General features: G+C 32.9%; 2 protein-coding genes across 2 annotated transcripts in view; both read left to right on the top strand.

The window, feature by feature from the left end:
* Window positions 1–19,778, top strand: part of LOC145325689 (protein RRP5 homolog) — a 48,130-nt gene extending 28,352 nt beyond the window's left edge. The window contains exons 17-40 of the mRNA XM_080168644.1: window positions 18–155; window positions 1,437–1,530; window positions 2,446–2,557; window positions 3,366–3,407; window positions 5,362–5,405; window positions 5,853–5,958; window positions 6,306–6,437; window positions 6,812–6,910; window positions 7,287–7,413; window positions 8,327–8,406; window positions 9,378–9,431; window positions 10,056–10,129; window positions 10,751–10,847; window positions 11,523–11,627; window positions 12,833–12,928; window positions 14,037–14,127; window positions 14,667–14,755; window positions 16,190–16,265; window positions 16,827–16,855; window positions 17,558–17,681; window positions 17,973–18,115; window positions 18,641–18,729; window positions 19,175–19,299; window positions 19,723–19,778. Of these exons, the coding sequence (XP_080024770.1) occupies window positions 18–155; window positions 1,437–1,530; window positions 2,446–2,557; window positions 3,366–3,407; window positions 5,362–5,405; window positions 5,853–5,958; window positions 6,306–6,437; window positions 6,812–6,910; window positions 7,287–7,413; window positions 8,327–8,406; window positions 9,378–9,431; window positions 10,056–10,129; window positions 10,751–10,847; window positions 11,523–11,627; window positions 12,833–12,928; window positions 14,037–14,127; window positions 14,667–14,755; window positions 16,190–16,265; window positions 16,827–16,855; window positions 17,558–17,681; window positions 17,973–18,115; window positions 18,641–18,729; window positions 19,175–19,299; window positions 19,723–19,778 (2,222 nt within the window). The remainder of the gene's footprint in view (window positions 1–17; window positions 156–1,436; window positions 1,531–2,445; window positions 2,558–3,365; window positions 3,408–5,361; window positions 5,406–5,852; window positions 5,959–6,305; window positions 6,438–6,811; window positions 6,911–7,286; window positions 7,414–8,326; window positions 8,407–9,377; window positions 9,432–10,055; window positions 10,130–10,750; window positions 10,848–11,522; window positions 11,628–12,832; window positions 12,929–14,036; window positions 14,128–14,666; window positions 14,756–16,189; window positions 16,266–16,826; window positions 16,856–17,557; window positions 17,682–17,972; window positions 18,116–18,640; window positions 18,730–19,174; window positions 19,300–19,722) is intronic.
* A 1,290-nt stretch (window positions 19,779–21,068) lies between these two features.
* LOC145325962 (protein RRP5 homolog) lies at window positions 21,069–25,422 on the top strand. The gene is made up of 7 exons (XM_080168985.1): window positions 21,069–21,222; window positions 21,659–21,740; window positions 22,449–22,600; window positions 23,211–23,359; window positions 23,866–23,947; window positions 24,592–24,652; window positions 25,029–25,422. The coding sequence occupies exons 1-7, from the start codon at window positions 21,071–21,073 to the stop codon at window positions 25,197–25,199; spliced, it is 849 nt and encodes a 282-aa protein (XP_080025111.1). The 5' UTR covers window positions 21,069–21,070; the 3' UTR covers window positions 25,200–25,422.
* The last annotated feature ends 672 nt before the right edge of the window (window positions 25,423–26,094 follow it).

Below are 26,094 nucleotides of genomic sequence, written 5' to 3'. Positions count from 1 at the left end.
TAATAAAAAAAATTCAGGTGATATAGTGACTGCAACAGTAAAGGGTTATACCGATGCTGGGGTGGAAGTTTTTGTTGATGGAAAAAATGGATTCATCAGAAAGGATTTTCTATCTGATACTCCAGTACAAAGTTTGATCTTTACCTTTCCTGTAGGTATGTTATTAACATAAAGATAGATAAAAAAAAACATTAGAAATCAAAGTATTATACATTTAAATAAGACAAAAAAACAACGTAATAGACATATAAATAAGAGTAATAAGTACCAGGTTATGTGAGACTCTTATATGCAGATTTGCTTTGAAAGTCTTTATAAAGGTTTATGATTTATTATCCTTTTATTGTTAGTTTGACTTTATACAGACATTTGATAGTCAACTGATGGTAATTCTTATGTTATCTGAACAAAAGAGCCTTACTGATACGCGAGAGATGTTTTTTTTTGATGCAAACGAATTGATAGTAAGATAATTTTTTTTGTAAAGGGGGGGGGGGGGGGGTAATTAAACCATCTCGTAATCAATGAGTAAATGGCACTAAGAATTCGAATTTCGATCTGAAATTTTGAGTTAGTAATCCTTGGTAGGTCTATTTTTCCTAAATCGAACAAAAAGTTGGAAAAGTAACTCAGCCGTTTAGCCATTTTTGTGCCTATTTTCGGGGCAAATTTATCTTTAATTACGAAGGAATCAACTTTTTAAATCATATTTTTGGTTTAATTCATGTTAAATAATTATAATAGCAATAACAATTTTTAAACTTCTAGTACCAACAGCTACCGGCTAGAACCGTTTGATAACGTTTTGGAACTGCAAAGAGTATTATGTGGAGATAGGTTTCGTGACTAATTTGCCATATAGAAAGCCAAAAAATGGCAAAACGGCTAAACCGCCACTTTTACTTTTCCAACTTATTTTTCGATTTAGGGAAAATATACCTATCAAGGATTACTCATGCAAAATTTCAGATGGAAATTCGAATTCTAAGTGCCTTTTACTCATTGATTACGAGATGGTTGCATTACCCCCCCCCCCCCCCCCCTTAATAAAGATTAAGAATGTTTGGGTCTATGAATGCATAAATGTAAAGTGTAAGTGTTTATGATTTTTGGAGAGAATGTATGTATTATTACCTGGACCTTACACTAGATTTTTATGTTATCTAAGAAAGTGAAACTTACAGCGGGCTAAAATGACGATACCCTCCATCCACCCCCTTTACCAATTTCCCTTCCATCCTACTGGATGAACGAACTGACCAATAAGCTAGTACCATGATAGCAACCTAAATTGATGTCATAAAATCCACGTATATGCTATATGCCATTTTGGTGAGTAGAGTATGGGGGGGGGGGAGAGCTGGAAGCCCCGTCTTAACCATACCATGATGACTTTTTTTTTAAAAATATTCTGTAACAAGAACATTTATATTTAGGACACGAAGTGGAGTGCAAGATAGTTGCTCTGGACCCTGAGCGGAACTTTTTCCTTCTAACCTCTAAACAAACTCTTGTCAAGTCACAAGCAAAGTAAGAATTATAATCTTAGAGGAAAACATTTACGGCGATCGGATACCTATATTATATATATAAAACCCTTTAAAATAGTTTGGTGGTTTATTTGAATGTTTTTAAAAAGTGTTTTATTTAAGGAATCAATAAAAGGAATTGATTAGGTACATAAAAATTAATAAACGTGCTTTGAAATTCATAAATTCAAAATTTTGCAGTTTTAATATGCTGACTCACATGAAAGCCTTAACTTGTGGGTTTATTTGGGTGTGTATTGTTATACTCCCCCCTAGGGTGGGTCGATTTTGAAATTTCACATTAGTAGACATTGGCAAGGGTTACTGGGCCAATTTAAAACCCTGTGAAACTTGAAAGAGATTTTTAATCCAAAAACAACGGGCGCGCGGGGGGTATAAAATGTGCCCGCCCTAGGGGGGAGTATAACAATACACACCCAAATAAACCCACAAGTTAAGGCTTTCATGTGAGTCAGCATATTAAAACTGCAAAATTTTGAATTTATGGGTCCAGAGCAACTATCTTGCACTCCACTTTGTGTCCTGAAAATAATTGTTCTTGTTCAAATAACCTACCAAAATGAACAATTTTGACTAAATCCGCTGTTTTTAGGTACTTAATGGGATCTTATTGGAACTAGGAACAATATTTTTCAAAACGGTTTTCAGATTCGTAATCAGCATTTTAATGTGGAATTTAATTTTTTGGTTTTATAAGGGGGTGGGCACTTCTTATACCCCCCAGGCGCCGGCAGCCATAAGAGCAAAGTCACTTTTGAAACTGGAATGGGGCTTAATATACATATATATGACTTCCGCAACTTATAATAACAGTAAAAAAGGGGGAAATGGACCCACTCGCCCCCCCCCCCCCACATCATCCTTATTTCTTCAAGATCTTATTAATTTCTTTTAGAATATTCACAAGCTCAGATGTTGAAGTCGGGGATGAATCACTGGGAGTGGTGAAATCAATTTCTGATGATCAACATATGGCTGTTGTGTCCTTCTACAACCATGTCCGAGGAATGATGGCCAATGATAATCATAACAATTTGTACGGTCTTTTCACTTTAATTCAAAGATACATTTCTAGCCGGCCCCTGCTAGGCATTTCTAACATTAACTAAACCTAACCTAATTTCAAAGAATAATAAAAATACATAATTTTTCTTCGCAAAAGGTCCTATTGTGGTTCAGATGCAATATGAGGTAACCAAACCGCCGCCGGTTGTTGTGCTAACATAAAAGTGTCTTTTTAAAGAGTTTTTCTCATTGCTAATGATTTTGAAATTTTATTAAGAAGTGTGCATTTCTTCACTTCCTTTTGCTTATTTATTAGGGATGCCAATCCGTCAAATTTTTGGACCGGTTTCGAATTCTTACAAGAATCCGTCAAAAAAAATGGCGGATTCTCTCTGATTCCGTATTCTAGCAATATTTTAAAAAGCTTTTTTAAAGAATTAAACAATTTAAGTGCTACATATGTCCTAAAAATTAATGTTCTTGGTGTTTCCTATAATGAAATTTCGAGAATCGAACCAGATTTTAAAATATATTATATACATATAATAATGATAATCTTTGCCTTCGAAAAGGGAGAGTTGAATGAAAAAACTAATTACGCTAATTTTAGCCTACCAATTAAGAATCCGAATCCGCTATTTAAAAACGAATTCCGGATTCGGATTCCAAAATTGGGCGAATTCCGGATTCGGATTGCCAACCCTAATATTTATATCCTTTCATACTTTAAATCTAAGAAACTCAAAGTTTATTGTATTGGAGTAAAAACTATACATACAATTAATCTAAACTTGGTCATCTATGTTAGGATACCTTTTTTTGAAATCAATGGAGGACTTGTACGTGGGCAAGGTAATAATAATTGATCATTTTCTGTTTTGTTGGCTCCGAGGGGCCGAAAGGGATGAATCGGATTTGGAGCTACAAACTGGAAATGTTTTTTTTTGTTTTACATTTATACGATATCTTAAGAATGTTTTTATGAGTGATCTACTATTAACGTAAGCGTCCGTCCGTTTTACTATGTTAAAAATGTTCAACCCTTTTCAAACTATAAAATCAGTAGCAGATAGTCAGTTTGTCTATTACAAACTTATATATTCTTGCTTTGTTTACTGGATTTATTTTGAAATATGATAATTGTTTTAAATTAAAATTTGAAAGATTGATTTCTACGACGATTAGGTAAAATGCTAAAAAGCTTTCTTCAGGTATTTTTGGGATAGATATATGGAACATTTGTCGTAGCTTTTTATAAACTTTCAATATTTAGGCATCGTTATAAATACTTTAAAGAGAGGGTAGGTTTCTGGTAGAATCCGTAAAGGTGTGTATTTAAGGCTTAAAAATCAGGGAGTAAGGGAGGGGACAATGGGCAATTAATTCAATTTTATAGTTGTGACCCTTTAAGGTTGAAAACCCAGATATTTACAGATTAAACAAGTATTTGCAATATAGCAACCTTTAGTGGAAATTTTTGACTTTTTGAATTGTTTTTAATTCGAAATGCACCATCCTTAAACTGATGCTTTACTACAAGCCTTGATTCTAGAGATCAAAACCCTTGTTTACAATTCATTTCCATAATTGTTATTATTTGAACTTCGGAAAATTAAGGAAACATACCATTTTACTTTTACAACATCTTTTACCCAATTTTTTTTATTGTATTTATTAAAAAGCTTAGACATGAAAAAGCCTTTAAATAATTATATTACAAAACTTACTAAAACAATTACCTTCCTACAGAACTTTTAACTCAAGTTATTTCATTTAACGAAATAAAAATGAGATACCTTGCGTCAAAATTTCATACTACATAAATAAAATAGTTGAGAACATAAGTACATCTTAATTTTAAAGATCTTAAGGTTTAAGTAACATATCTTAGGATAAATGGTAGCTGCGCTCCTAGCATCCAGGACAGAAAAATAAAATAACACCATCTTGAGATTTTAATGATAAACTAACCTTGAACAACTCAGGACTTTGTGAATTTTCCCTAAAATTTTGAAATTAGTCGGATCATTAATTACAGAAATATTAAGCTAAAGACAAAAAACTTTTGCCTTTACATTAAATCAATAAGAAACATCTAACATGTCTAAAGTAACGAAAAGAGCTAACCGTTACGGACGTACAAATGTGCGGGACCTAATTATAGGAAGGCTTTGCTCATAATAACTAATAATCTTAATATAATTTCTTTCTACAACGCACTAATCGGAATGAATTAACATTAAACAAGAATTAGATATAAAAAATGTAATGATTCAATTTACAAAATAATTTTCAAAATCAAAATATTCTGTCTGCTTATTATTGTTTATCTTTTTGTTGACGCGCTAGTTTGCCGCGAGATTATGCATGATTTTGCGTGACGTCATTCATAATTGGTCCCCAAGATTGGTTAGAAACTGCCAAATTCTTGCATGTTCCCTTTAAGCCAGTCCCCAAAGTCTGAGACTCCTAAAAATTGAATATTCGATCCATTGTCCCCTCCCTTACTCCCTGCTTAAAAATAGTAGTAGAACGATAATATTCACTAAATATGTGTATTTCTTATTGAAAAGAACTATAGACAAATTTTTTTTATAAAAAGTTAACATAAATTTTTTTTATAATAAGTTAACATAAATTTTTTTTATAAAAAGTTAACATAAATTTTTATCGTTCTACTACTGTTTTTAACTTATAACACATAACCTTTACGGATTCCACCAGAAACCTTCACTCTCTTTGTCAAACCATCTGATTTGGTAAGACTACCTTTTATCATGCATGTAAACTCTAAATTATGTTTCAGACAATCAACTGTGCAGTTGTCAAAGTAAATCATGAAACTGGAAGGTAATGAATACTTTTTTTTACTATCAAAATGATCATATTTTTTCTTTATTCTTTAAAAGAAGTAGTTGCATTATATATAATATTAACTTGCGAAGAAAAACATCGAAATTGCATATTTCATTGCTTTTACTATCGTTCCTGTTTTATTTTGTCTTTATACTCCGATCAGATGTTCACTGACTTAAAAAAAAATACATAAACTGAGAAAGAAAACATTAAAAACAGGCACGAAAACATACATAAGATATGAAATGAGTTTTTGTATCCTGATGACGGGCCAAGTAAATTATGTTCTGTATCTTGAACAGCAGCCGAGAAGTTCATATTTCACTTTTTTCGTTCCCTACAGATGACGGACGGACGGACATTCTTTATAATATAATAATAGAGTAGACTAAAAAACGATTTTACCGGCGGCTGTTAAAATAAAACAAATACTCTTTTAAGGATTGTGCTTAAGAGACTTGCGGAAGCAAATATGCAAGCCCAAGGAAGAAAACCAAACATGTATTATCCTACAGAATTAAAGATTGGATTATTTTATGCTGCCAGGGTATAAATTTAACATCTTTTAAAAGTCAAATAATTTTTCAAAAGAAAAAATATTCCTAAATAACTTTATTTTGGAATTTTTACTTCAGAAGCGAAAATACATTTTTATTGTCTTCATAATCAATTTATACTGAGATATTTAAAATGTCACTACTCGAAAGTATATTATATAAAATCTTTTAATACCCTCCTACCACTTATCTGTCAGATTGTTCATCCAGTAGGAGGGGATTGTTACTTTAGCCATCTACAAGTTTCACTTCGGAGTACATGCGCAATCTGGTGTAAGATCGAAGTAATAATGAATCCATTCTTTTTCTGCTCTCATAGATAATTTTGTTTTTCTAGATCACTAAGGTGACCAATGCAGCTTTTGAAGTGGCGGTGGAGTGCATGCGCAATGATGTTAAGGCTTTGGTTCCCTTCTATCATCTAACCGATTGTCAGGCTATGACGGAGACCATAAAAGACACATATAAGGTTGGTGAATTTTAATTTATGTTAAGTAATTTATGTTGAAACTCGTCGCAATTTTTAATTTTTATTAGATTAAAATGCAGGGTACTAGGCACGAACTAGAGTAAGTGACGCTAATCCTTCCAGCTATAATGTCAAGCATTTTTTGAAGGAATATACTAGGCTATTGTTAAATAATGTTAAATGATGAGGAAAAAAGTGCGACCAGGGTTTTATGGGAGTGGGGAATAAAAAATGTCGGAATAGGATCACGTGTTTTGTTGAGTTGCTGACCATTAGTCACGAATTGTTTTCCATTAAAAAAATTTAAAATATGTGGGAGGGGGAGTGCCGACTCCCTTTTCTTATGAACTATTAATTCCCGTGAAATATTTCAGGTGAATGATTATATAAGAAAACTTATGTATGTGTACGACGATCAACAATATGGTGTCCCTGTTCTAACAGCGAAAGAATCCTTGAAAGGTGCCTTCATGGTAATTGTTTGTTTATCAATGAAAATATACGGTTAAAAAGGTTTATCTCCGATGGTTGAAAATTGTCGGATTTGGCGAGAAAGTCAAAAATATTTTTGGTGGTAAACTGCGATTTTCGGCGGGAAAGGCGGTCCTACCGCCGTTTCTTTTTAGTTCCATATTTTGCCTCTCTAAAGCAACTGCCATGCCAAATCGAAGAACTCTTTATTTAGTTGAGCTCCTATGACATTAAGTTCTGGTTTCAAAAAGTGTCACTTCCGCCCCCTCCCTTTAAATTGATTTATTACTATGAAACCTTTATAGGTTTTCATATTAAAAATATTTTACTCTGGTATTTTCATGTAACTTAATATTATGAACCTTATTTATATTATAGAGTAAGAAGTATGTGGACAACTTTGCTTCCCTGACCAAGGATTGTGATGTTCTTGGGATAGTCAAGTCTATTGAAGATGATTACATGCTGATTGACACAATTGTTCAAGGTTGCAAACAGTGTGTAGGTGAGTTCATTTCAGCTGTTCTTAAGGGGGGGTTTTTTAATGCAACCCTCTCGTAATCAGTGAGCAAATGACACTTCGAATTCGAATTTCGATCTAAACTTTTGCATGAGTAATCCTTGATAGGTCTATTTTCCCTAAATCGAACAAAAAGTTGGAAAAGTAACGGCTAGCGGCTCAGCCGTTTTTTGCCTATTTTCAGGGTAAATCAATCATCAATTACGTAGGAATCAACTTTTTGAAACATATTTTTGGTTTAATTCATGTTAAATGATAGCAATAACCAATTTTAAAACTTCTAGTACCAACAGCTACCGTCTAGAACCGTTTGATAGCGTTTTGGAGTAGAAAAGAGTGTAATGTTGAGAGAGGTTTCGTGACTAATTTGCAATATAGATATCAAACAAATGGCAAAACAGATGAGCCGCCAGCCGTTAGCCGTTACTTTTCCAACTTTTTGTTCGATTTAGGGAAAATAGATCTACCAAGGATTACTCATGCAAAATTATAGATGGAAATTCGAATTCTAAGTGCCATTTGCTCACTGATTACGAGATGGTTGCATTAAAAACCTCCCCCTTTATTAGAAAAATTGCATGTTCTAGGTATATCATATCGTTTTGTGTCTTTTTTGTCTATCTAAATAAATTTTTAAGTGTCTTCGCCTGTTTTGTTCGGATTTACACTTTTTAGCTTGCAATATTATATAAAAGGGTCATTTTTCTAATAACGTAATATCGTAAAGTTCGGTGCATTCTTTCAGTCAAATGCATACTCAGGGAAAAGGGAATGTGATTCTGATTAACAATTCTAAAGGCAAATTTCCCCACAACCCCCTTCTCTTTTTTCTCCCCCTTCTTACCCACCTTTTATGTTTCAATATTATAATCAAAATAATCACAAAATTTAATTTTAGTACCCTTTAAAAATATTATCCTACCCGATGGAGACCAACTACAAGACATTCTAGATATTGGACAGACAATAGTTACGCAGGTAAGTGTAGAGTAGCTCCTTCGCTTTTGAAGATATTGTTATTAAAAAAATTCTTGGGTGTACTGAAAACATCAGATGATACTATTATCCAGAAAAATTGTGAAAATCGAACCAAAAACAAGAAAGATATGGTGAAATAGTTGAAAATCAGCAAAAGCTACTTGTCGACTCATATACAGACACAAAAATCCTATAGGATGATGAGAAATTTTATTATATCCAGGGGGGGGGGGAATGAAATAATTACAAAAGGGAACCATCCACGAACTAGCGCAAGTAATTCTATGCACCTTCCAGCAGTGAATCTCAAAGTTTTTTTGTGTGAATATACTAGGTTTTATGTTTGATATAGTCATGCCAACTAAAAAATACGTTTCACCATGGGTTTCTTCTATGAATAAAACTATGAAATAGCATTTTTTGATGAAATATCATCAAATGCGTTGTTGAGTTCAAAGATTCAAATAAGATAACACGCCAATACATAATCAAATGCTGAAAAATACGAAAGTACACTAATAAAACTACAATATTACAATTTACCATCCCTTTTTTCTAAATTGACATTTTTCATTAAAAAAATTACTTTTATGTCACCGCAGTTTGAACTCAACAAACATTTGATGAGATAGTCAAAATATGCATAACCTTTCAAAGTTTTTTTCATAAAACAAAAACTTGTTGAAACTCATTTTTTTAAATTGATAAAGCGATATTAAACATATCCCTAGTAAATTCATAAAAAAAAAAACATTTAGAGTCACTGCTGTTAGGTGCTTAGAATCACTTGCTCTCGTTCGTGGATAGTCCCCTTTAAAAAAAAGGGGGGGGGGGTAAGTGGATCGTTTGCAGAATATACAATACATACAACCATGATTTTTTTTATGAGAACTAAGAAGATATAAAAAAATTTAAAACTTTAAAATTATATTGATAGTAAAATGATTATAATAATTTTTAATAAATTCTAGTTGGTTTCCAAATCAGAGGATAAGAAGGAAGTGACTGCAACTTGTGACTTAACGGTTAGTAGTTTTTTCCAGTATGGCTTCGAAACCGATTAATATCCTCTGGATTAGAACAGGTTTAAAGTCATACCTACTGAAAAATCATTTATCTTATTATATTATATCAAGTTTTCTACGAATATGTACAATCATAATATTAAAACTAGTTTTAATCCTATCAATATTGTACATTTTTATTTCCGCCGAAGATGATTATAATTCGATGCGATAAACAACTATTTTAATCATATGGTCTGTCTCATGTACATCTTTTGGGGGGTAGAAACTCTCTTTGGTGAAAAAAAACTAAAAAAATATATGAAAGGGGGAATAATATGAATAAAATAAAGAGTTCTAAAAATATTTTTCTATTTTATCCCCTTCCTTGCTGGTAAAAACCAGGAGGGGAAAAAATTTTAAAAATTTGCAGCAGAGAAAAAAATAAAAAAATTGCAGCAGGGGAAAAAAATAAATCTTGTGCAGAATATACACCCCTGCATGCAAATTTTGCGGAAGCTTTAAATGCAACAGATCGTAAAACTCTCGTATGTAAACTTTTAACAGTCGAAAAACATATATATTATTGTTTTGTATGCAAAGTGAAAACACTCCTAACATTAACATTAAACATTATATTTTTAGGGAGAAAAACACATTTCCAGAAACTACTCTACAGAATATTTGAAAGGACTCGTAGAAACTTTTAGATATCTAGGGTAAGAACTTTTTGCAATCATCTTTAACTATATATTGCAGCTCCTCATAATTACTGTAATACCTACTAGCTGCTTCGCTCTCTATGTATGTTGCTTTCTTGTTTAAATGGTGTGTTTACAAAAAGTGCCTGATGAACACTGCTAACCCATTAGAGTAAAACACTAGAGGGTGAAAGGGTTAAATAACTGTATCTCCCCATCGTAACAACCTTGTGCAACCTTTCTATTGGGCCATTGAAAATCAACCAATGGAGTGTCGCTTATATTAACATAGCCATGTAGAAGAAAATAATATAGAAGCAGACGAAAGATGTCTTTGAAAAATGGAGGGAGGTAGTTGTCTGTATATACATCTATACTATAGATCTGCTGCTAACCCCTCCACACTTCATATTTTAAAAAAATTAAAAGTGAAAGAGGGAATTTTCTTTCCTACATGCCAAGCTCAGCGGAGACCATCCAAAATAACCTAACCCGACCTAAAGTAATGAAAAAACTTACTATCCACTCCCCCCCCACACACCTTTCTTTAGATCTATTTTTAAAAGAATGGTGGGGGGGGGGGGGTAAGCAACAAGGCATTTTAAGTGAAAGCGTTTTTTAAGTCTATTTTGATTTCAGTGAAGTTGAGAAGAACAAAAGATTGTCCAAGTTTAAGATTGGAATGGTGTATGATGCTAAGGTTAAATCTGTCACTGACATGGGCGCAACACTTGAGGTATCAGAAATTAACATTTTAATTAAATTTTTAGGTTAGATATTTATTTTAAAATACATTTAGATATTAACATGTTATCTACTGCACCTAATAAAGAAATCGGTACTCCAAAAGGCACCCCCCCCCCCCCTCTTTTAAAGAGGGGGTAGGGGTAATATTCCCATATTTTATATCTTTATTAAAAGTGGGGTCCAAATCACCCTTTTATCCCCCTCCCTCCATATATGTATTTCATTGTCTATTCATTTCCTTTATTTTTTGTGTTTAAACACGACATTGACTAGGTATTGTAACTAACAATTATCTAAATTTAAAAATTTTGACAGGCTGATATTTACTTATTGCCATGACATTATTGTACCTGCATTGAATTTAGAATGGATTGTCGTCAATTTAGGTTTCTTAATCTAATATTGGTCAATGCTTTCCTCCATGGTCAGTGGATGGAAGGATGTAAATTCATAAGAGGGAATGGGGGGGGGGGGTAATGTAATATTAGACGGTTGGAGAAACATTTTTCAGGATATGCAAGAATCGCTCAAAATATCCATATATATGCTTTTTATCAATTTCTGTACCTGTTTTAGTTGGAAGGAGGAGTGACAGGTCTGGCCCCTGCCAGTAATTATGGCCACAACAAGCCAGAGCTTGACACTAATATAATACCTGTTTTAGTTGGAAGGGGGAGTGACAGGTCTGGCCCCTGCCAGTAATTATGGCCACAACAAGCCAGAGCCAGACACGGATATTAAAGTTCTCGTTCTCTTTGTGGATTATCAGGTAACAGAGAGGGATACAGGGATGTTCAGTTGGCCATTATTTTGATTGCTTTTTGTAAGGGGGGCGGGGGGGCAGTGTAGATAGATGTTTAACATTTCTTCATACCTAAAGAATCTTCAGAAGTATATACTCAGCCATTTTCCTTAAAAAAACGCAATTAGTTAGCAGACAAAAGGGGTCTCTGCCTTTGGGGTTGTTTTCTTAGAGTGCTCATTTCACCCCAACCCCCGTCCGAAAAAAATCCTAAAATTAGAAACGAATCCAAATAAGTCATTGTTTTATTTAATAAAAATATAGCAAAGGGGGCTATCCACGAACGAAAGCAAGTGATTCTAAGCACCTCTCAGCAGTAATACTAAATATTTTTTTTGTGAATATACTAGGGTTATGTTTTATACAGTTATACCAACTAAAAAAATCAAGTTTCAACATGGTTTTCTATGAATAAAACTTTGAAAGGTTAAGCATTTTTTGATGAAATATCATCAAATGTTTTGTTGAGTTCGAAGGTTCAATTGGAATAACATCCCAAACATTATTAAATTCTGTAAATTACGAAACTACACTAATAAAACTGTTTACAATATTAAAAGTTACCATCCCTTATTCTAAATTACCTAATATTTTTCATTGAAGAAGTTTACTTTTGTGTCACAGCAGTTTGAACTTAACAAAACATTTGATGGTATAAAGCCAAAAAATAACTAACCATGGTGAAACTTATTTTTTTAAATTGATGTAACGATATTAAACATAACCCTAGTATATTCACCCCAAAAAAAAATTGATCGCTGCTGGAAGGTGCTTAGAATCACTTGCTCTCGTTCGGGGATAGTCTCCTTCATTGAGAATTATTTTAGAAAAAAAATTAAGTATTAAGTTCTAACTAGGGATGCTAAATATGTCCTAAAAATTAATATGTTCTCTATAATTTACTTCCGAGAATCGAACCAGATTTTAAAAGATTTTATATATAATGATGATAATCTTTGCCTTCAAAAAGCGGGAGTTGAAAGAAAAAACTCAAGACGCTAATTTTAGCCTACCAATTAAGAATAAGAATCCGCTATTAAAAAACGGATTTCGGATTCCAAAATTGACCAAAAATTCAAAAATTGGGCGGATCCCAGATTCGGATACGGATTGCCAACCCTAGTTCTAACCCTGTGGCGCTAAACTTAACCTAACCATTATTTTTATTGTAGACTGGAGTGTTGGAAGTTTGTTGTGATGAAATTTTGGTGAAGCCTCGGTTAGATGCCATAGAAGCTAACGACATGACTTATAATACTGGACTTGGGGTAAGTATTATTCTTTTTTTTATTCTATCTAATTTTTTGTTGGCAAGAAAATAGTTTTGAATGACAATTGAATCATAGTTTTTTTTATAACAGTTGCAATGTAAGGCATATCAACAGGCGATATTGGTTTTTTATTTTTACTGTATTCCTACAAATAAGCATCTAGTCACTTGTCTTAAAAGCTGGACAAGCATTAAGAAATACAGTGTGGTTTTTTTATGAAACTTTTTTGAAAGCAATTTTACCCCACTTATAGTTATTAGAATTTAATTATTAATGGCTTATTCTCTTCGTACAGTAAATTCAAAACTTAGGTGTCAACATCTAAAAATGGTTTTAGTGCATTTTTTTTTTGATCAAATCTCCTACCCTTTGCAAGAATGGCTGCAAAACGCTTCAAAGTTGAGATAAACATTGATAATATTTGTGACATGTACTAGAAAATTTTAAAGTTTGAAGGGAATATCTCAACCAGGGAGGGAGTACTGGCCCCCCAAAGTACTCCCTCCATTCTTGCAAAGGGTAGAAGATTTGAGGATAAGAAAAATGCGCTGAAACCTAAGTTTTGGATTTTTGAATATACTGTACTTTTTTTGCTTTTCTCTTAATGGTTATAAAAAACGAAGAGAATAAGCCATTAACCATTAAATTCAGATAACTTTAAGTGGGGTAAAATTGCTTTCAAAAAAGTTCTCATAAAAAAAAACACATTGTATAAACATTATATTTAGAAACAAAAATTTCTTAATAGATCTATACCAACTTACTTAAATAACCTACAGGATGCTTAATACGGAGATACTTGCATTTTAAGACTTGACAATAACAATATATTTAATACACAGTCATTTTAATTGAAATTCATAAAGTCAAGTACCTAATCATTATGTTGTTAAATTTGTTTTTGCACGAAGATTATCGTGTTTTAAATGGACTTACAAACTTTCTTGTATTGATTATAGAATTGCTATCCTTTCTAAAGCTAAGTCAAGTTTGAAATTGATATGACAAACATACTTTAGGATAAGAGCTATCCGTTATGGACAGACAGACTTGCCGACCCTAATTATTGAAAAGCCCCACTTTAAAAATATTTATTTTTGTCTAGGTTGGTACCGTGTTGAAAGGTGAGATAGTGTTGACCAGAACTGAGCTCAATCTTCAACTCATGTATGTCATGGACCCACCAAGAAACAAAGGTTAGTCAGAAAGAGAGAGGTAGGTTTCTGGTAGAATCCGTAAAGGTGTGTGTTTTAAGGCTTAAAAATAGTAGTAGAACGATAATATTCACTAAATGTTTATTTCTTATTGAAAATAACTATATAGAAAAAAAAATTTTAAAAGTTAACATAAATTTTTATCGTTCTACTACTGTCTTTAAATTATAACACAACCTTTACCAGAAACCTACCCCTCTCTTAGTCAAAAATTTTAAAACAAATATGAGGCCTGTCTGTCCGTCAATACGACTGAAACGATTGTAATACCTTTATTTTAGTTGATTTTAAGATATTTAGGATTGAGGGGATATTAGACTGTAAATTATACAGCAAGTTTTAAAAGCATATTCTCACATTGGTACTTATATTCAATTTTGGGTGGTCTAATTTTTTCAATAAAAAAAAATATTTTAATCTACAGACGGGGTAATATTGTTAATTGTCATTAGGAATTATTATTATCCATTGTCTTATCCCTTATGATCCCTGACTGGGTACTGACAAACCTAATTTTTCAGGTAAAATAGTTTATGTTCCTGATCTGTATGACGAGATTGATGAAGACAACAAAGAAACAAGAAGGAATGTTATTGAGATTTCTGTTAAGGTTAGCCATTTTTTTTTTTTTTTATCAAATTACAGCTTCTTTTAGAAACTTTTAGAACTCTTTAATTGTTACCAGAATGCTCGTTCGTCCATTTAAATCATTTAACATTTTTAACAACAATTTTTAATGTGATCCAATTTTCCTATTTATCTGATTTTTGGTATACTGATTCCTATTACAACATGATATAATGTTATAAGCCAAGCATCCCTATAATGAAGTCTTAAAAATTTAAGTATGTCCCTAACCAGTATTTTAACAGTTTTGCTACTAATTTGCATACAATTTTGTTTAGACTTACACATTTATTTATGTCCTCCTTGCTCATATACGACACTCTACAAGTTTTAATGTTCGTTTGTCCTACCATCTCTAAACTTCGGTTTTATGGATGTTGTCATCCTTGTTTTTATACATATATTTAAGTTACTAAATATGTTATTATACAGTATGACCCTCGAAAAAGTATCTTTAAGGGTATACAGCCCTTATTTCTTAATGTATCATCAAAAATAGCATATATCCGTGTTCTCTGTACATTTCCACACAAGCATATATAAAAAAATTAATTTTACCTCCATTAACACTGGAGATTTTTAGAGCTAAAGTTTTGAAAAAGTGACTGAGCAAAAAGTAACTTTTAACATAAAACGACTTTTTTGGCAAAATTAAGATAGAAATTCTATTATTTTTGTTACTATCAGAAACTTTATACAAAAATGAAATAAAAAAATTAGGTTTTGAGTTAATAGCATTTTTTTACACATATTTTTTGAGTCTTTTTAGAGTAATGATATTTTGAAAAACTTACTTATGAGGCAAAATTGTTTTAGATTAAAAAACCAAATAAATCTTTATGAATATAGCAGGAAAATTGTTTTTGTTTCATAATCCTAACTTTAATAACAAAAAAGTTATAAGGAAAATAAAATTACATTATAATGATTTTTTAGTCTAAAAAGCTTAATTAACCCCCTATTAAGTGATTGAGATGTCAAAAAAGGGGGCGGAGCAACTGTCATAATTAATCCTTTTGACAAATAAGGGTAAGTAAATATCCTGAAATTTGCAAATAATCAATTCATTCAGTAGTATTTTTTGCCATTAAAAATTTTAATTTTTTGGTGAAATAAAAAAGAAATAATTAGTTAACTCGTTTTTCTTTGTTTATCATTCTTCAGTTACCAGAAAGACATAATGTAACCATCCAAAAATAGTGGGAAACAAAAAAAAATTCCTTTTCTCAGTCACTTTTTCAAAACTTTAGCTCTAAAAATCTCCGGTGTTAATGGAGGTAAAATTAAAATTTTTATATATACTTGTGTGGAAATGTACAGAGAACAAGGACATATGCTATTTTTTATGATACATTAAGAAATAAGGGCTGTATACCCTTAAAGATACTTTTTCGAGGGTCATACTGTATGTTTTCAGTACAAGACCCGAAATAGAGAATTAATAGGAACTGATGAACAGGAGATTATCACAAGAAAACGAGACATAGAAGAAAGTAAGTTTTAAAGACTTGTATTACCTCATTTATAATTCTGCACAGTTCATTACTATAAAAATTCCCAATCTTAACTAGACCACTGAAATCTAGCAATACATGATGCGTAGATTTCATATGATTATCTGTCAACCAGAAAATCCAACACAATCTAATTTTTGAGAAAATTAGATTTGAAAATTTCAAGTTCAATTTTCATCCCCTGGGAGTTACTGCTCGCTCATTCATGACAAGAAAAGTAAAGACTATTATTTCAAAATTCAAGTTTGCTGTTATAATGAAAGACTTTATAGAAGCATCTGACATAGCAGCAGCATGCGCATTAATGTCTTTATATTTATCAAATTAGATGGTTATATTTAATAATCTAACAGATTAATGTACTTCTACCTTTTATAGCATTTAATGATATTTTTGTAGAGATATTTTTATTCACTTTGAACTCGACAAAACATTTGATACTATTTCGACAAAAATATCTCAGAACAGAAACAAAAATGGTTTCAGAAGTCCCCTTTAAGACATGCAGTGTTAAAAAATTATGATTATTTTCTTTTTAAGGTGGAGTAGTTCCCAAGAAGAAGATAAAGGTGAGGCATTTGTTTTGTTTAGAGGGCCACATAATTACATTTCAACCAGAGAGAAAGAGGGAACAATGGGCTTTTTATTATAACAAGTTCTTATTCATTGGCTCAAAAACTTTGGGGAATTCTATTTAATTTTGATTAGTTGGTTGTTTAAGTTGAGTGGCCAAACGTTTCGACCACTAATTGTAATCTGCTAAAGGGGTAATTTTGTTTATTAACATTTTGGGATGTACATCAATTTATCGGTCAATGTCTTATCCCTTAAGATGCCTGCATTGTAACCCTAGGCTACAATAGCAAACTAATATTGTCCTTATCAAGTGTCTTGTAAAAGAGAAGATACACTTAGGCAAATAATTAACATAATATTAAATACTAGAGGCTGCGCCTCTAGTATTTAGGGGATCTGTATGAATTGGCAAAAAAAATAGCCAAAAACCATCACAATAATGAAATTTAAAGACTTAATAGCATAAAACATCCCGGGACCTAAGTGAAGCTTCCCTTAAAAGGAGAAGTCAATCAGTTCAGTATTTGCTGAGATCTTAAGCTTCAGACAAAAAAAAATTCAACTACTTTATATAATAGGATTGTAATTTTACTGAAACCGATCCTCCCCCCCCTTCCAAGTTTAAAATAAAATAAAAAATGTACTTTTCAATATTATATGATAAGTTTTATATCATCATAATCATTAATGTTCAGTCTGAGTTGCCCCACATTCAAATTCCTGACGAAGTATACCGGGAATATCTCGGGAAGAAAGCTGCTGAAAAATACATCAAAAAAGAAATTAAACAGGAGGTCGATGATACCACCTTCAGCTCAGGTTATTATTTCAAGTAGTATAGTAGCAATGCTAATCTATATGTGTCGTTAGTGGCACTTGACGGTAGGGGAGAAGTCGACCCTTAAACTTAAAGAGGAATATTGTAAAATAAAAAACGGTTGGTTGTTATTATTTCTATATGTGTGATCATATGTCTTTGGAGGGTGGAGGTACCCTCCCCTAAAATAATTGTGATCCTTTTCTGGGCCCATATAAAGATTCCCTGTAAAGGTTAACCATTTCGGTTCAGCGGTTAACGAGATATCTTTTAATTTAAGTTTTTATTTGTAGGTGTTAACATGGACTTCAGCGAGGATAACAAGGACGATATTGTTCTGGATACGAGTGTGAGCGCTGCGTCGAGTAAACCAGCTCTGGAGGATCCTGGATGGGACTTCAGTGCAAATAAGATTACTCTGCCTGCTTGGGGCAAGGTAATAGTTATTGACGCTTTCACACAGAGTAGGTTATGATGGGTACTGCGTTGCCCCGCAGGGTTAGGACATCGCAGATTTAGGCCATGCAGAGTTAAATTTATTTAAAAGCAAGGCCAAGAATCAAGGGCGTCCAAGCTTCTCAATTGAGGGGGGTAAAAATTCAAAAAAAAATTGGTGGAGGGGTGAGAGAGGACATGTTTTCAGTTCTTTTGATTTTTAAATTTTTTTCCCCAAACCACTTATTTTTTATTTTTTTATAAAATCCCTAAAATCATCACAATATAAATGGATGTAGAATATGCGTTGATATTATGACAGAGAAAAAATTATCGTCATTTTTGGTTGTTATTTCCCCTGTTATTTATTTGTTAGTTTGTTTATCCAGCAGGAGGGTAATGAGGGATATCTTTATTTTATCCCGCTACAAGGTTCATATTGTAGAACATGAAAATCTGTTGTAAGATCCAAGTAATGATAAATCCTTTCCTATATATGTGATCACTGACCAATGCTAACATTTAGGTATCTATCTGGGGAGATGAGGAGAGTGAAAGTGACAACGATAATGAGGATGATGAAAAGACTGATGGTAAAAAGAAGGAGAAGACCAGGTATTTAGATTCTTCCAGACTTCATTGACCGTCTTATTTGATACTAGTTGCTTCGCCCCTAAAATCTAGGGGAGAGGCGGTTTCGATTAAAAATAGCCCCCAAAAACCACATCAATAAGCTTCTTCGGAAAGTTTGTACAACCTATTCTGTTCAGCATTTCCCGAGATCTTTAGCTTCAGATAAAAACCTTACAACTCCCCTTCCTTCTAACCAATCTAAAACTTACGTACTCTTGACAAAAAAATTCACTTCAGCAGTTATACGAGATCATAGCGGAAAAGACTTACATTAATACATACAGACAGACAGACATCTTAATTTATTAAGTATTTAGGATAATAGTTTTGAAAAACGAATGGTCAGGGTATAAGAAAGACATGTGCAATGGTGCAATTTGCAAGTGCATTTTAGAAAATCTTTGCTTAAAACAAAATTTTGCTGAAGGATATCAAAGAAGGAGGCTAAGCAGATGCGCAAACAGGAAGAGTTGGAAGCAGTGAGACAGGAGAACAAGATTGTACAGGGAGAAAATCTTCCACCACAAACACCAGAAGAGTTTGAAAGAACAGGTAATATCTTAAGGGATCTAGAGGGATAAGACAATTGCCAATAAATTTATGTATATCCCTAATGATGCACAAAATTTCCCCTTCTGTAGATTACAATTATAGGTTGAAACGTTTGACACTTAACTTAATGGACCAATCAATCTAAATTAAAGAAAAGACCCCAAAGTTGTTAAGACAACGATTAACAAACCGTTTTTATAAAACGTTGTGATTTAGTGTAAAATTTTGGAAGTCAAATGTGACTAAACTTGAACAAAAATCTTCGTCTGCTAGATATTCCCTTTCAAGTTTACCAGTTTTGGTAGACTGAGCCTGCGGGGTTAATAAATCTGGTTTTAATTTTATAATTTTTCATTTCAATATCTGTGGCAAGCTGTCCAGTGTCTATGATACGATGCGAGAAACAAGTATTCTTTATTTTAGTTGCCTCTAGCAGGGGCGTCCAAGCTTTTTTTTTTGGGGGGGGTAAAAAATTTTAGGGGGGGGGGTAATTCGTGTTTGGGGGGGGTAAAATGGCGCGCGAAGCGCGCCGAAATTTTTTTTTACCCCCCCCAAAATTTTTACCCCGGGGGTAAAATTTGATTGGGGGGGGTAATTACCCCCCCTAAAGTCTGTTGGGGGGGGTAAATACTCCCCCCAAATCTGTTGGGGGGGGTAATTACCCCCCCCAAACTAATTTACCCCGGGGGTAAAATTTTTGGGGGGGGTAATTTAATTATGTAAAAAAAGCACCTACCAAATCTATTAAGTTAATAAGTACTATCCTATAACATAAAGTAGTAAGTAAGGTTTATTTGACTATAGCTTCAGATTTCATTACTTTTAATACTGAGTTCTCCTTTTTAGGAAAGCTTCACATAGATCCCATGATGGTTCCACACTATTATAGGTCAATCCTTTGAGTGGTTTTAGGCTATTTTTCTCCTCCCTTTTTACCCTTTAGAAAACACGAGTTCTTAGATGCTAAGGGCGCCACTACTATTCAAATATATAGTAGTATCTCATTCTTTAGAACATAAAAATACAATAATTAACTCACTAAACAATGAACCAATATGATTATACTTTAAAGTGAAGCGTCTTATAGGTCCTGGTAAGTTTTATAACTAGTTTTGAGACACCCTGACATCCTCCCAAAAGAAATCGCCTATAGAAATTCTTTTTCATTATTTAATGAAATATTTAATTTAGTTAGGTATCTATTCTATGGAATCTTCAGTGCTTTACAATTACATCATAGATCCCCGGGATGGTTTTAGCCCTTAGGAAGGCCCAAGCAAATAAAACATGATCAAACTATTAAATTTTTTTGTTATCATGGTTAAGAACTGTTTTAACTGGTTGGACTATATTGGGGTATAGTCCCTTTTGTGGCAACGCTCTTTAAGGGGCGTTTCTTCGTTTTTTTCACACAAGCTTCTCTCCTGTTTCTAGCCCCTGCGGGGGGCCAATTGCTTAACCATGTGGGGCAATCACCTAAACCAATATAACCTATCCTAAAATAAACTATCAGTAAAATTTTTTTTTAAAGAACATTCAATTTGGGGGGGGTAAATACCCCCCCCAAAAAAAATTTTTTAAAGAACATTTATTTTGGGGGGGGGTAATTACCCCCCCCAAAATGGTTTGGGGGGGTAAATACCCCCCCCCAAAATCGTTGGGGGTGCCTACGGCACCCCCAAGGTAGGGGTAATTTTTTTTTGGGGGGGGGTATTGTTCACAAAATTTTGGGGGTGCCTACGGCACCCCCAAAATCGTTTGGGGGTGCCAAATGGCCCATTACCCCCCCCCTTGGACGCCTATGGCCTCTAGTCCCGACTCCAGCTTGGTATGGATTCAATACATGGCACATTTCCTCCAATCCTGCAAGTACGATCAGGCCAGGGAAATTGCAAAGACGGCTGTCAATAGAATCAACTTTAGGTATGTTATTTGTGCTAAAAATAGTTTTGATAGAAAAATATAGAGGTAGGTAGGTATGTGTTTTTGTTTAGGATAGATTAATCATTACAGTTCTTGAGATGTGGTTCGATTATGGTCACATTTGTGTTTATTTGCATTTTTTGTGCGCCCTTTGTTTAGAATATTATCAAAGAAGGACACCTGCCGTTAACAGCACATATTAAAAACCATCAACTTAAAAAAAAGTTTTATAAAGAAAAGAAACATATTTAAGGGGGATTTCCCAAAGCCAAAAAGAACCTATACTGTAAACCAAAGCGGCTAGCGAGATCTTTTGCTACATACAGACAGTCACAGACTATTACTTTTATTTTGTATTAGGATAATACACATAACACAAAAATGACTATATTCTAAATCAAAATCTTCACCCATTTAATTTTAAAATATATTGTAGAGAAGAAACAGAAATTTTGAATGTTTATCTTGCTTGGCTTAATCTGGAAAATGCATTTGGTACCTCGGATTCTTTAGATGAGGTAAGCATTCTTTTAATAAAAAAAACTAAGTATTTAATTTGTTATGTCTTTTACCTTCGTATTACACCTAACCGGATTGAACCTAATCACCTTCCAGCATTGATTTGAAATTTTTTGTGTGGAATATTTTAGGGTCATGTTTAATATAGTTACAGCAACTAAAGAAATTAAGTTTCACCATGGTTTTTATTTATAAAACTTTGAAATGTTAAGCATTTTTTGACAAAATATCATCATCAAATGTTTTATTGAATTCAAGAGTTAAAATTAAATAACACACCTAAACATATTATTATTCAAATGCCGTAAATTTATAAGTACACTACTAAAACTCTTTACAATATTACAAGTTAACATCCATTTTTATAATTAAAATTTTTCATTGAAAAGGGTTACTTTTATGTCACAGCAGTTTGAACTCAACAAAACATTTGATGAATTTTATTCAAAAAATGCCTCGCATTTCAAAGTTTTTTCATGTAAAACCTTGGTAAAACTTAATGTTGTAAATCGACATAATGATATTAAATATAATAACCCTAATATATTCACGAAAAAAAACATTCGAAATCATTGCTGGAAGGTGCTTAGAATCACTTGGTCTCGTTCGTGCCTAGTCCCCGAATATACAAATATTTAATGTAATCTTTCCTGTATAATTATACAATAGAGAACCAGTTCAATTTTTAAACGTTTTTGTAATTTTAGGTTTTGAAAGAAGCTGTCCAGAGAAACGACGAATACAAAGTATATTCCCAAATGGCGGATATTTTTGATAAATCAAGCAAAGTACCAGAAGCTGAAAGAATTTTCAAAACCTTGACCAGAAAGTTTGCCAAAGTTAAAGAAGTTTGGGTCAGGTAATAAAATCAATTAAATTATCTTTAATCATTTTGTACAATACCTACAAGAAGCTACACTGTAAAGGACAAACATATCGGTTTTGCAGTTCCTTCGGTACAGACCAGGGTTTCGGATCCGCATTGATTTTTTGCGGATCCGGATCCTCAAAATTTGGTCAGTGCGGATCCGGATCCGGATCCTTGACAATAAAAATAAAATCACCAAACCTTTCAAAAATATTTATTCTTTAATTCGAAGTCAAAAATACTTTTAATTTTCAAGTCTGACCCTAAACCTTAAAGATTGGCTCTCATCAAGAGAATGTCTGAGATTGTATATAAATTTAGGTAGATTTTTCCCTTTTTTCTGCATTTTTTTGAGTCCAAGGATCCGGATCCGGATTTTTTGCGGATCCGAATCCTTGGACTCGAAAATATGCGGATCCTTCCGGATCCGGATCCGAAACCCTGGTACAGACACACAGATACAGATCCTTATACTCTTATATTATATCTTATAGTTTAGCTTTTTAGTGTTACGTAACATTTCTAAACTTTTTTCTAGATATTTCTTCAGTTTTATTTTCTCGTCTTATCAACAAAGATTAAAAATTATCATTATCGGTAGGTATGGTCTGTTATTCTTCAAGCACAGTCGTGTAGAGGATGGTAGATATGTATTCACACGTGCCCTGAAGAACCTGGAGACTAGGGACGCGGCTGATGTTTCAGCCAAGTTTGCACAGCTTGAGTTCAAGTATGGTGACCAAGAAAGAGGTATGTTTTCTTTTTTAAGCAAAGCTCACAGAAAAATAAACATGAGACATATACATAACTAGCGGGTACGCCCCTAGAGGCCTCTAGTGGCACTTTAGATGTTTATATTGTTAAAGTCTCTACGTTACTTCTTTATGTTACGTTGAAGTCTCCCATATATTTTAAAAATTTTCGATTTTTTGGTTATTTCTCTTGGGAGGGTGGTTAGTTAAAAACCTTCCCGGGACATGAGAATCTACCCTGTTAAGGAGAACCCGATCGGTTCAGCGGTTAGCGAGATCCTTCGGTACAGACACAAAGATACACAGACACACAAACAAACAGACAAACATCATGTTACTTTAGTATAAGGATAATAACTAGTAGCTAATTGTGAATGTTTGGATATACCTATACAAATATTGCTTTAAGAAATAATGGAATGTGATAAAATAAAGAGATTACATGTAATATCATCAAGTATAAAGTATTTTTATAGACTTAATAACACCACACTTTTTTTTTAGGAAAAACGATGTATGAAAAACTAGTATCCACCTACCCTAAAAGAATTGACATCTGGCGTAGCTATGCTGATCAGCTGACCAGGTATAAACAGCTGTTTGCTATTTTTAATTTAACGAATTTTCATTAAGAATGGGTCAGCTTATTAAACTATGAAATATAGAGGTACAACACCTTGTAAAGGTGACAAACAGCTGGCGCGACTATCTAAACATTCTGTACCATTTTTGTATACTAAAATGTAATAAGACAAATATTAAGTAAAGAACTAAACCTCATCTTAAAACATCTGTAACATATTTATTTAATATTAAGCATAATAAAACATGATCTTTATTTATTAAACTATGTTATTGATCATTAACTAATAAAACACAATATATAAAACATTAGCAACCAAGTACAGTTCATCTCCAGGCCATATCCTGCAACATAAGACATTGTTTATCACAGCTATTTTTTTGAAGTTGAACAAATAAGTGGCTAACAATTAAGATTTAATTTGTGGGTGTTTTTACACAAAGGGCCCGTTAAGCACTGATACCCCCCCCCCCCCCCTTATTTTTTTAACAAATTGATAATGGGAAAGAGGTTAGGTTTTTAATCCTTTGCTTAACCCCTGCAGAGCTGCAGTGGCCTAATCTATTACCAAATATAACCTAACCTTAAGTAATAACTGAATAGAAAATATTTAATTACTTCTAATCTGTAATATTTATTTTATATAGAATTGGAGACATCCCGGCTACACGAGCTCTTTACACAAGAATTTCTACCCTCGGATTAAAGGTTTGTTTATTTTTATGAAAGAAGTATCCTATTTATCTAATTTTGAAAGTTTAATGTTTTTTATTAAGACCAATATTTGCTTTTCTAAAAAAAAATTTGAAGATGTCATCTACGTATATTCCCGTCTGTCCCTGGCGAAACTCTAGATACGATTGATGTAATAATAATTGAAAAGCTTCCATGAGAGCTACGGGTCAGCTTGTAATGCAGCTTATCAGTTGTGCAAAATTTTACTAATCTTAGATTTCCACTTTTAAAAACTTGGTAATACTTGAAAAATATATTTTTAACCCTACTGGTTAGTATATTTCTTAAGTTCAGTGTTTCTTAATTGTAGGTTACTCCATAGATTTTATATAGAATTTCATAATTTTAGGCCAAGAAGATGAAACCACTGTTCGCTAAATGGCTGGAATTTGAGACAACCTACGGAACTGAGGAACAGCAAGGTCTTGTGCGTGCTGCTGCACTCAAGTACCTCAATACAAAGCTTGCAGAGGATGAGACTGTCCATGACAAGATCCAAGAAATTAAGTCAAGCTCCTAATCCATCTATTCATATATATTATAGAGTAGCATTCTAAGCTACTTCTTGGTCCCATAGTTCTATGGGGCACAACTTATTTAAACAAAAAAAGGATTTTGAGAATTATAGAACATTAAAAATGTTTATATAATTCCTCAATCCTAAAAAATCTCTTGTTACCTATGTGAATTTGCATTATTATTGCTTTGTCAAAAACTATGAAATAAATCTTATTTTTTTGTTATCCTATTTTATTACTTGCAGTTATTCCTTTAGATATTTACTAACATCTTCTGGTGAGATGAGAGTAATTGTTCAGGGTTGATTTCTCTTGGGAGTGTGGTGTTACCCCGCCCCCTTACCCTCTCCCCCAATTAAGTTGTAAGCCTTCCAAGGATCTACGAGAAGCTACCATGTAAAGGAGAACCATATCAGTTAAGGCAGAAACAGACAAACATACTGTAAATTTGTTGTACACAGGCTACGAAATCAAGGAATGTGTTAGCATAAAATTATTTCTTTTGGGGGGATGGAGGTACTCTATGTATACTAGACCTATATGAAGCTTCACTGTAAAGGCATCATTTTTCAGATAAGGAAATACTTATTAAGTAAGACGACATTTACTTATGCCAAACCAAACTTGTAGTTAAGTAGAGTGCGGACAATTTTACCCTACACAATTTCTCCCAAAAAATGATAGTTTAAACTTTATTACCCCGTAGGATTTTTATTTGTCCGACAAATTAGAATATATTCGTTTTTTTTATCTTCAAATATGCATTTCAAAGCAACATAGCCTTAAAATTCAGTTTCTTTCGGCCAAATATAGAAAATGTCTATTTTTATTTACGTATCCGTGGACAACACCCAGAGTAACATTAGTACAAACCCTATCTTTATCTTTTCACAATTA

This window comes from Acartia tonsa, chromosome 8 (assembly GCF_053477335.1).
Source record: "Acartia tonsa isolate MP-2025a chromosome 8, ASM5347733v1, whole genome shotgun sequence".
Classification (NCBI taxonomy): domain Eukaryota; kingdom Metazoa; phylum Arthropoda; class Copepoda; order Calanoida; family Acartiidae; genus Acartia; species Acartia tonsa.
This window is presented reverse-complemented; position numbering and strand designations above follow the sequence as displayed.